The 12516-nt window shown below is 33.5% G+C and overlaps 1 protein-coding gene across 1 annotated transcript; it reads right to left on the bottom strand.

The window, feature by feature from the left end:
* Positions 1-5776: 5776 nt before the first annotated feature.
* LOC143557832 (zinc finger CCCH domain-containing protein 32-like) lies at positions 5777-9036 on the bottom strand. The gene is made up of 7 exons (XM_077046807.1): positions 8845-9036; positions 8557-8711; positions 8074-8142; positions 7889-8008; positions 7516-7806; positions 7148-7435; positions 5777-6195 (listed from the first exon to the last, which is right to left on the bottom strand). The coding sequence occupies exons 1-7, from the start codon at positions 8900-8902 to the stop codon at positions 5899-5901; spliced, it is 1278 nt and encodes a 425-aa protein (XP_076902922.1). The 5' UTR covers positions 8903-9036; the 3' UTR covers positions 5777-5898.
* Positions 9037-12516: the final 3480 nt, after the last annotated feature.

The following is a 12516-nucleotide window of genomic DNA, read 5'->3' as shown; positions in this document are numbered from 1 at the left end:
TATAGATCGTGTGAAAATACATTGTTTGAATGAACTTAAGAAATTAAAGCTTGAAAAATATTTCAATGAAAGTTTGGTTAGAAGTTTGTAACATCAAACACGACGACACAAATTTATTTGTTATTTCCATGGGTTAAATATTGTGAGGCGTTAACAAAAAAGAAGTTTTGTTTTAATAATTTATAAAAATATATGTAATAGTATAAAAATAATTTAAAATATAGAAGAGTGAATATAATATAAGTATTTCAAGAGAAACATAGTTTAAAATAAGATTATACTAATTTATCATAAATTTTATGGTGTGTATTATATATGTAAAGATAACTGCCGATTAATTAGTATCACTAGTTAGATTATTTTGGATTGATGTCAATGAACTTTAGCTTAACTGGCAATAAAGGAATAGTGAAGATTTGGGCTGGAGGTCACAAGGTCTTGAAGGTAGACTTTGGCTACCCAGCACCATCTGTGATCACGAGCGTATGAGCCGCGCTTTTTCATTAAGTTACCTCGAATAGTCGGGCTTTTATTTGTTGACCGTTAAAAAAAAGGATTATTTTGGGTTGAAGATGATTTGACATGTATTGGAAGCTACAAATTCTTAATAAATTACGTATTTGTGTTAATTACTTGCCAATTAAAGTAAATTTTCAATATTTTAACTCTCTTGTATATAAAAAGGAACATAATATATGACAAAAGGATGTGATCCATTAAATGAAATTAATCTACTTAATATATAACTATTGTAAGTATTATTGCGCTAGATACTTTATTATTACTTTATAATTTTAATTTTAAACTAAAGTAATTATATTATGAAAAATGAAGTAGAGTAATAATAGTTACTCTAGTCTTATTGTAAGTAGTCTAGTTATTCTTGTGTTTCTCAAGTTAAGAACTATTTGTATGTGATCTCCCCTTCAAGTCGATGTCACATACCTCATAGACAGCGACAAATCTCCTTTTAGTTTTAGAGATGTTGTTACCAACAATTCAGTTTTTTTGGTTAATTTTTCATTGGTTTATGCATCTAATGGACTAATTAAGCTAACAAAGTTTAACATTTTTCATTAAATTTTTTGACAAGCTGTTAACAAAATACCATTTCAATTTTTGAACTATATATTTTGGGAAAATGAAATCTTTACAAACCAAGCTACCAAAAACTAGCCCATAAAGGTGGATGGATGTTGAACCAACAAGTAGCAGCCCACTCCTAAAATCCATAAATCTTTTCACAATAATGCTTCTTTTGTTCATTTCATCTATTAGCTTATTTAGTATGGGAAACAATAAATATGGCGCTTGAGGTTATGGGTAACTATGGTTGCGATGGATAATGTATAATATTTTAAGCAGAGTTATTTTTGATAATTTGTGGATGATTCTATCAAACATCAATTTTTCTCAAACATTTGACCCTTCAAGGGATCAAGTATGCACAAAACATCATTGTACATAATTGTCCTAATTTCTAGCTTGGTTTCCATTCAAAGGGATCAAGTATGTACAAAACATTAGATAGTTGTGTTCTTCGTAAAGTTATAGTTTTACACTCCACATCTTATAAACTCTTAACCCACATAAATATATTCTTAAGTTTGTTTGTGCGTTTTTATCTATTAATTTCTAGTATGATGCTCTGAAATACTATGCCGGGTTTTTGAGGTGTTAAATGAACAAATAGTTAAGACTAAGTGTAGTGGAATAACACACCATGCAGAGACGTTAAACACCATTTATTTATTGGGTACCGAGGGCATGAGCCCCTTTGAGCGCTAATGTGCTGACAGGCTCAAGGGCAAAAGATGATGGGACCCAAAAAAGTTCTACCAATCACATGCAAGAATTTGAACCCACAGTCACATTTATAAAAGGATACACCATATCACTAAACCAATATGTTATCGATTATGTGTCAAAGTTAATAGGAGAATAACATATATTCACTAATTTTTTTGAGCAATTTCAATTTCTTAAACTAAGAGTACTAGGAAAATGTGATTCTCACAAACCAATATACCTAAAACTAGCCCATAAAGGCCGATAGTAGCCCATTCATAACTTTTACTACAAAAAAACACCCTTATATAAAGTTTATTTTATATCAACATATATTTTTGTTTTATTTGCTTATTTGTTTTTTTTAATACCACCGTACTAAGTATGACAATCTAACAAATAAAATAATTAAAAGTTAATTATCACTCTTTTTATCACAAAAAATAGTCAAATACACAAACTCTATACTTTCACATTGTTAGAACTTAGAAGTTAAATACGTAACTAGACAAGCAATCGTACCAAAACATATTATATGCACTTTAAAGTAGATAAAAGAATTTTGAGAACTTAAATCAATTATAAAAGAAATTGAATTAATTATTTTTTTAACGGCAAACTAAGTACTCCTAATACTCTGTAAGCAAATGTAACCTACACCTTGCAAGATTTGACACCCCATCTTTAAAAATAGAGGAGATACATTTTACCACCACACATGTCCGGTGCAGACGGATTAATTACATATCAAGTTAAAGTACAAAAGATCTTTTCAAGAATCAAGATAACATGTAACTAAAGTGATGTCCGTTTCAAAACCAATAATATGTTAAGAGCCGTAATAATATGATACACTATGTACATAGTATAAAATAAACAATCAAAAATAGTGAAAGAGAGAAAGTGAAAAACCAAGACTGCTACATAAGAGTTGTTGTAGGGAGGGTTTCTTAATACATGAACTATGGACATCGGGAAGGAGGTTGCGGTCGCCTGTTTCAACCTAAAAGTTCTTAGCCATCTACCGTCTTTCAAGGAGATGAAATTTATGAGTGTCGAAAGAGAAGAAATGTTATAGGAGTTCTAACTTTAGAGAAAGAGAGATGAAGTTCTATGAGGATGTGATAGTTTGACATATTTATAAATCGATAGCAATTAACTTTGATATCCCTCCTTATATGATTATAATTTACATTTATTATGTTTATCGTTTTGAAAAAAGGTTAGTAGACCTTCTGGTCGCCCAGTCGGTTTCTCTAAACTTCTACTGTGGAGACCTAAATTCGAACCTTGCAATTGTAAACATTTCTCTAGGTAGGCAAGTCAAGGGGTTTTATAAGTTAATTGGCTTCCTCCTGAAACAGCCTGGTCAGTGGCGGACCCGGAAATATTTTCCACTTTGCTCACATTTTTTCGGTTTTCAAATTTCTCACAACCAACCGTTAAAATTGCCGGGCCGGTCGGGTCGGGTCGAGATGTAGTAATACAATACGAAGTCATAAAAAGATAACAAGAAAACGCACATGACCATTGATTTCTACTTTTTTTTGTCCTAACCTTGATATCCTTTGTCACAAATGCACTTTGTTGATCACTTTCCTTAAACAAGTAACAAACCAAGCAATATGCCTTATCCTTTTTTTGCACTATACATAACCAATCATGAAATCCAATGAACTATTCATGAACAAAATGCCTTAACTTATTACCAAACAATCGCTGTGAAAAATCTTGACCTTGTGGTTGACATGGATATATGTTCAAATAGGGTCTTCTAATATCATATCTATTATTAGGGTGATAAGATGAAATTGGTTTCCACACGGTTTGATGAAGGGTCTTCCAATTCAACTATCTAAGGAGTATTCTTTGATGAAGATGAGTACACAAATGCGAATAACTTGTTATATGTAGTCCTTCCATTAGCCCAAAGTATCAAGTTTTAACAAAGCTAAATCACAACTTTTAGATTGATATTCAAAGAACACAGGATTCTGATTTAAGAATCAACATTTGATCAAGTATAAAAAGTATAAGAAATACAAAATAAACAAAAGGCTTTAGTCTTTTAGGATGGTTTGGTTTTGGTGAAGGCAGATGTATATAGTGATTGAGTAAACGGTCTTTTTTTTTTTTTTTTTTGTAAAACCATAACTAAGTAAAAAGATGAAAAAAAATGTAATATAATAGAAGCAGCAAGTTTCGATTTTCGAACCTATGTTACTTAACTAGAGAGAAATAGAGGAAGGTCGTTGCACCAACTTTAAGCTTGTTGATATAGGTTCACTTCTAAAATTCTTACATGGGCTTACTGAAATTTTTCTATATCATTTCTACGAAATTTTCAAAAATCATCGGGTGCACGTCAACCCGGGGGCTCCGACGTAGGTCCGCTGCTGTGCTTGGTGTTATGCTCGAGTGTCAAACTAACAATAGACAGCTGTAACTCTATTTTCAAGTATGGATATATACACGTGCTATGAAGAGACATGCCACTGAAACCGACTACACCGTCGTTCAAAAAAATAAGATGCAGTCTGTATTATTCCTAACTATATCAAATATATAATTTAGTTTTAATCTTTAAAGACGATTGTGCATATTATTGCTAACAATATCCAATATATAATTTCCTATTGATTTTTAAAGACGATTATGCAATGAGAAAATTCTCAGAATAATCTAATTTAAGAGAGATTCTTAATTTAGCCCAAAAGTTTTGAAAAATCACAAAAAGTCCTACTCAAAACTCACGAAGCCGTGACATTTGGGTTCGTGTCGTGAGTTTTCGCTAGCCACTAATATTATGCCACATGTTTGTTTGACCCCACCCGTGAGATTTCAAACCAAATCTGTCGGATCCGTGAGTTTTGAAACCAAAACCGTGCCTTTGAAAACAATCTTCTTCATGATCTTTCACCATGCTTTTGTCTCCTCCATGAGTTTTGGAAAAAAAACTTTGAATCCACCTCATTCCACCATTGATTCACCACCACCACCTCCTCCGACGAGCCAGACCCAACAAAAAACCCATGACCACCATCAACTCCGCCGTCTTCCAAACACAACTCCGTCGTCTTCTTCGTTGTCTGCATCAATTCCGTCATCTTCTCCCGTATCCGGCAAGTGGTGGTGGTGGTGGTGGTGAATCAATGATGGAATGAGGTGGATTCAATTTTTTTCAAAAACTTCGGAGAAGACAAAAGCATGGTGAAACATCATGGAGAATATTGTTTTCAAGGAGACGATTTTTGTATCAAAACTCACGGATCCGACGAATTTGGTTTGAAATCTTACGGATCATGTCATACATCAAACACGTGACATAATCTTATTGGATAACGAAAACTCACGGCACGAATCCAAATATCGCGGCTCCATGAGTTTTGAGTAGGACTTTTTGGGATTTTTCAAAATTTTTGGAACAAATGTGAAACCCCTCTTAAAATGAACTGTTTTAAGAATTTTCTATTGTGCAATAGAAAATTCTGTTTGTTGTGGTTTATGATGGAAAGTAAATACTTATATTCCTTATGTGACATCATATACCGTCCAATCAAACACATAAAAAGTTGCCTTCGGTTTAGCCTATAGAATGTAATACCATATTCCTTAGGTATCATCTCACTCAATCCAATCAAACACAGTTCATATGTCAAAAGTTGTATTCTGTGTATCCTTGTGCTTGTAGGATATCTGTTTGTTGGATTTATATATAAAAGATACACCAAATAATAAACAGAATTATTTAGTATACACAAATCATTTAGAATAAAATCAACAACCTTACAAAAAAGTTCAATAATTAGAAGTTGCATTCATAGAGGTTAGAAGCCTTGTGGCTCATCCTTTTATTTCCAAACTAGACAAATGCAACCAAAAGTGTCATAAATTTCAAGTTACACAGACTCAGTATTAGCAGAGATATTTGCTATACATAAATATAATATTAAATATAAATATAAATATAAATATAAATAATGCTTCACAAACATGCACCATACTTCATACAACACACTTCACATATTATATATATTTATCTTACTATGTAACACCTGAAAAATGCAGCACCACGTGGAACCCGGGTCATATCTAAATCGCCATCTTCAACTACCTTGTTTGAGAAGAACTTTGACTCTGACTTTGACTTTGACCCGAGAGCTGCACTTCACTGGTGGAACTTGTTTGACCTGGGGGAAACATCAAACCAACTGAACTACTTGAATGAGGATCCATTTGGGACCATTCTGAGAATGAACCCGAAGAAGCCATGGTCATGTATGGTGTGATTGGTATGTCAGATGTCGGTCCATAGCTAACCGCACCCGGAAGCGGGTGGTCAAATTTGCAGGTGCGCCCGAACTTACAGTGTCCGTTTTGCATGTAAAAGTTGCATGGCTCTACCCCCTGTTCAAGTTCACTCACAAAGTTTATTTTAGTCTAAAGGAAATCGTATTTTATGGTTAAATGAACGTCTTGTGTATCACATACAATGCAGTAGATACAAATGCATTATGCGGTTCACAACATACTGTTGGTTCTGAACCACATGTCTCTCTCTGCCTCAATATATATAGATATAGGATTCTATGCAAAAGACACTTATTTACAAGAATAGAAAGAAGAAAATAAATCATATATTTTTCAGATTTAAAAAATTTTAATTACAGGAAAACGGTACAATGCAATGATTATTCATCTCTTCTAGCATTCTAAAAAATATATAAACAAAATTTCTAAATATAGAACCTGCACTCGTAAATCATGTGCGGGCATACATCCTACAAATAACCTAACCTAAACGTTTAAAGATAAAAAAAAATATGGCCAATTAGTTTAATGGTTTTGTTATGTACATAAAATAGACATTTGCATGTAAGAAGTAAAAGTTTTAAAAAATATCAACCATTGATAGAAAAACATAAACAATTTAGCTTCAAACCTTTTTGTTCTCGCAATAAATTAGTCTTTTGTAAATATATACACATATAAATATATACATATACACACACGTATATATACATGCACACACACATATACATATATATTATACACACACAAATATGCATATATTATACATACAATGTAAGTTTTATGGGGTTTTGGAAGTGGTTGGTATTACACTCACACATAACACATGAATCAGCTTTTCATGCCCAAGAAAGTTAGCCAACTTCAAAAGAAACTTACCAATTTTCATAAACTACATCATCTTTATATCAATAAGATTTTAATTTCAATGCTAATCAGTGCAATCAAAAATCATCAGTGTACTCCTCACACATACTTAATATCATAAACTCAGTTCACTGACATGAACATGATCTTGTAAGTAATAGGAATATTATAACAGGCTTACCGGGCGCAGAGGAAACCCGAGAGGGCTAAGCACACAATTATCCTTTGTTATTGCCCAATCTGGCGGATGATGAAACTTGCAAGACGCTCCAAACTTACAATCACCAGTTTTCATGTAGTATTGACATTCAGGTTGACCAGGTCTTTCTGGAAATATCTTTTCAGTTTGACCACTACTTATCGGGCCGGGTGTCAAGGGCCGATATTGTGCTGCAAAAGATGTGCCCGAAGTATTCACTCCATATACAGAAGGTTGAGCACCCGGAGACAAAGCCGGGCTCACACGTCCCTGCAACTCATAAAATTTTAACACAATAACTAAATATGCGAGTGTAAGCTAGTAAGTTACAAAATAATATTCTTTCTTACCGAATAAGGACTCCAATTTGGTAAAGGAACCATGCCAGGTGAGAGTAATATAGGACCATAAGCACCTGGCGGGTATGAACCGGGTACTAGTGGCGGCCTTGCAACCCTAAACGAGGGGGCTGATGGGCCCACATACTGTTCAGGTGAGGGGGACTGCACTGTTGAATAAAATGGACGTGCAGATGCTACTGGCGGTATTGACTCGCCAGCTGGTTGAGGGTGGTGGAATTTACAAGCTATACCAAATTTGCACTGCCCCGTTTTCAAATAGTAGGAGCATTCTTTCTCTTCCTGTTTTGATACATACAAAGTTTACACCTTTAAAATTCGTGCACACGAACAGGAATAAAGAAATATGGTTTACAATAGTTACCGGTCGTAATGGATATCCATAAGTATTTAGTGGCACGTTACTCAAAGATCCACCCGTGTGTCTTGGATGGTTAAACTTACAGGATGCACCAAACTTACAGGTGCCTGTTCTTAAATAATACTGCACATTCACAAATTAACACAATCAAACAGAGTTAACGCAGAAGTTGAATTAATAAAGTATACCTGACAAGAAGGTTCTCCAGGTCGCTCTGGATAAGCTCCCATTCCCGCAGCCCTTGCAGCACCTCCAGCCTAATAATAACCATCAAAATCATAACTTACAGAAACTTCAAATTGATGATTTAACAGTTTATGCTTTATACGTGCTCTGTTTTTAATTAGTGAACAGTTTATACGCGCTCTGTTTCATTTCAAGGAGTCTAGTAGTTAGATTAAAAACATATGCATATCAATAACTTAAATCTATTTATTCTATTGCCAGCCTAATAAATATTTCATGCCCTTATTTTCAATCATAATAAATATTTTTATGCACCTCCAGCCTAATAATAAGCATCAAAATCATAACTTATACAAGCTTCAAGTTAATCATTTAACGGTTTATACGCGCTCTAATTTCATGCCCTAATTTAGAATAATAACAAAATAATTTAAAACCATTATTAACAGAACACGATAACTAACAAAAAAGGATCAAACCATTACCGAGCTACTCCGATCGGGAGGATGATTATATCTGCACTTGGTACCATATCCACAAGTTCCAGTCCTCATATAATAAGCACAATCCGCCATTCCGGGTCTCTCGGGATAATACTCCCCTCCTCTAACACCCAATAACCCCAACCGCCTCATCGATTCTACACACATTCCCCAAATTACACGAAAACAATACCAATCAATAATAAAACACCGTACATTGTTCAAATTCCAAAACCCTAAATCACCCACCAACAAAATCAATATCTGAACCCAAAAATGAGAACCCATTACCTTCAAACCCAGTATCTTGCTGAATATGATCCGCTGTGGTCCGTCCGTACAACTCCATTTATTAGGTTTTCGAGGTTTTATTTACAAAATTGGGTAACGAATTCGACGAAAGTGGAAGTGAAAGAGCACCGGCAGGGGTTAATGCGAACTGGGTTTTTGAAAAGATCGATCAATTTGAGCTTGATCGATCGAACCAAGGGTTAACTTGGTGCGTGTGTGTGCACGAGTCTTACTGCATCATCAACTTTATTGTGTTCGATTGTATTGTATGCAATTGCAAGTGACACTTTATTTGTTTGATTTTGTTTGGTGGAAAAAGAAAAACGAGATGAGTAACCGACACTGTTGATCCACAAATTACCATTTTACCCTTCAAGGTATGAGGGGTAACATAAAGTAAGATGTGTGGTTTTGAAGGGTGGGTTTGTCTTTTGGTATTTTTGTTATGGAGTTCTAATTATTGGGTGTGTGAATATGGAGTAAATTTTTCTCAGTTTATGTTTGTCCGGAATAAATATGATGATTAAATTCATGTGAATGTTTATGGAGGTTTGAAGCAAGATTTGAAATTGAGAAATATGTGTTTGCTTATGAAAGTTTTTGTTATTAGATGAAATAAAAGTTAATCTTAGTGCGCGTTCGTTTCACGGACTTTTTTAAAGGATTTGTAATTGGAATTGGAATGGAATGGAATGTTTGAGAATTCCTATCATGTGTTTGGTTGGTTAATATGTATTGGAATTGAAATCTTCTTCATTCTCGGTTTTTTTTTTTTTTGAAGAACGAGGGAAACGTTTTAGTTCTTTTTCACATTTTTCGTTTTTGATTTATATTTTGAGTTATGATTTTTTTATTAATTTTTTCGAATTTTTTTTGAGGGGTTTTTACTTTCCATAACAATCCTTATAAAATAGGTGAGATTTGATGGGATTTAGTATGAGATTTAGTTTCCATTCTCATGCTTTCATTTAATGAAATGAACATATTAATTCATGGGATTTACAATCTCATTCTTTAGAATTCCTTCCAAATCCTTGAAACGAACAAGACCTTAGGGTACTCGGTGTCAATGAATGAGGGAGCGGGTGGTGTAGAGCATTGATAGTGTGAGGCAGGGGAGGGGAGGCGGCTTGATTTGGATTTGCCACAAAGAAGAAATAGGTGGTGCAGAGAAGGATGTATGATGTCGAAAGATTGACACTGGGTACCTTTATGATTTTTTTTTAACTTTTTTACAATTTAAATACAAATTAAATTAACGAGACGTAAAGCAATACGTAAATTTAGCTGTAACACCTTTGAAATGACGTGATAAAAATATTTCGTGTGACAAAAAAGTCGTTATCATTGTCTTTTTGATAATACTAGAAGTCGTATTTCTCTATATATATCGTATAAAACTTTACTCATTCATAAATTTAGCAAAAACTCATAGCATTGTAATGAATTACAATAAACAACATACTAATGTGGCACTTTAACGTAAGCGGCTTTTACGGAACTTTGGTGGTCTATAGTCTTTCCAAAGACCTAGTATTCACTCAACCATCGACTTAAAACACCTTGAAAATAATGACACGCTGCATTAGTAACCAAAGCAAGATTACACGTTATATAACCAACTAATAACCTCAAACCCCAAACATGTTCATATATAGAAAGTTACACATCAACATATCATACATTGGTCAGTAAGTCCGTGTGTGATTTCAACTTTTAATTATTTTATCATTTTCAGATATAATATCTGATTTAAAAAGATACATATATTTTTTATTTATTATTAAACGATATTAATATTTCATGGTGAATAATAATTTAAAATACATTTATTTTTTATTTCTATTTCTAGGCTTAAATAATTGATAGTGGACCCTAAAATTTGTCGGTGAATTCACTCCAAGTTTTACTTCGTCGGCTCTGAAAGATTATTAAACTACATATTTTATTAAATAACGTATAGTTTTACAGGTTATTTAATTTTGTGTTTAAAGTTTAAACAGTGTTAATTAAGGATTCGTATACGTCGATGTGGAATAGTTTTAGGCTCTAGGCTCAAATTGAATTAAAGTTGAAATTTTTGTTTTTCGATTTCTGTATTTTGTTTTAATTTTCCTAGAAGAAACAACGGAGTTGATAGAAGGACCATGGTACGTCATAACCCATGAATACTTTAAGTAGTACCTAAATCTAGTTGTAATCAATGGGATATCCGGATGATAAAAAGTATTTCTCACTAAATTGTTTAGTAACAAGACAGATTAAATAAAAACAAAATATAGAACTTCTAATAATATTAATATTGTGACAATAAACATAAAGCGTTTGCCAACCAAAACTTAAATATATATGTATTATTAATTATTTTATTATTTAAGACTACTTAAAATAAAGGTTAGTCCATTTGGTACTATAACAGCAATACCAATTAGGCAATTACAAGACTATTATTATTATTAACATATAATTATTATAACTTAGTATTTTGTATTATTATTGTTATTGTATATGACACATTTTCACATCTAGAGTATTGTTAGGAGCTCAAGCTAGTCGAATTCGAAAATGAAGGTGGTGGGTTTGAATCCTTGCAAATATTGGTAAATGATTTTTGGTAGAAACAAATTTGCTATTAAAAAAAAGGCAGTCGAATTCGAGGCCTACAAAACTCGGGTTTTGCTCGTGTTTGACAAAACTCAGTAAGATTCGATTTAAAGTTTAACTCGGTTCAAGCTTTTTTAGTTATAGTCTTGTAAATAGGTAATAATAACTTGAATAATATTTTGTCTAAACTGAAAATTTAATCTAAATACACGTCTTTGGTACATGTATTATGATGAGTTGGTTAATATGATACATTTTTCGGGGTTAAAATACACATTTTAATATTGGTTTTCATCAATTTATATGGGAGATATGAGGGATGACCCTGGCTTGCCAGGGTTCGAGTCCTGATCTCACCCGGTTTTACCAGCTCCTCGCTGTCGTGCCGTTTGGCGGGCGTGGGGGTCGGGTTTTATTCGGGGAATCCCTCAATAGGTGGACCGCTAGGGGCTCCGTCCGTCCGGACTCGTGGCCAGCTCAGGCTACCTTTAGCCATTGGAGGCCGCGTATGGAGTACCCAGCGTTACTTGGTTGGTTGTTCCAAAAAAAAAATATTGGTTTCCATCGAATCTAGTTACTTTGATGTGTTTATGGTGTTTTATGTTGCAATATAGAAATGATGTAAACGACTCGAGTTAGAAAGAAGAAATGTTGGCATTTATATGGTCTTGTCAGTACTCTACGACCCATGGGGCATATGATTTTACGCCTATGTAGCAGTTCGTGGTGATTTGAGATAAAGACCAACCATAAAACAAACATTATCTGTGGTTCTTGTATTACATTACTATTGGATGATTTGTGATTTTGATTTGCTATCAAAGAGTGCCAAAGTCTAAGTTTTCTTAATTTAATCGTTTAGATTTTGATTATGAGATTATAAGTTTGGCAGTCCTGGCCTGGTGTTCTTAATTGGTTGTTTAGTCTCTTTTAGGTCAACTGGTTGAATTTCTTGTCAGTTATTGCCCTTTGATTATGAAAACAATTATTATCTTGTTTATCTAATTTTCTAATAAGGAATTTGAACTTGGTTATACGACTAGCATCCAAACTTAAAACTGAATGGTT

Source organism: Bidens hawaiensis, unplaced genomic scaffold (genome assembly GCF_021521415.1).
Source record: "Bidens hawaiensis isolate Kalapana, Puna unplaced genomic scaffold, B.hawaiensis_p1.1 tig00019201_1, whole genome shotgun sequence".
In the NCBI taxonomy this organism is placed as follows: Eukaryota; Viridiplantae; Streptophyta; class Magnoliopsida; order Asterales; family Asteraceae; genus Bidens; species Bidens hawaiensis.
Note: the sequence above shows the minus strand (reverse complement) of the source record. Positions and strands in the feature narration are given on the sequence as shown.

Excerpts from the sequence above, each read along its gene's own strand:
- LOC143557832 (XM_077046807.1), bottom strand. The coding sequence starts at position 8,902 with ATGGAGTTGTACGGACGGACCACAGCGGATCATATTCAGCAAGATACT. Across the intron at positions 8,143-8,556 it reads CTCCCGATCGGAGTAGCTCG|GCTGGAGGTGCTGCAAGGGC; the intron begins GTAATGGTTTGA and ends GGTTATTATTAG. Across the intron at positions 7,807-7,888 it reads ATGGATATCCATTACGACCG|GAAGAGAAAGAATGCTCCTA; the intron begins GTAACTATTGTA and ends GTATCAAAACAG.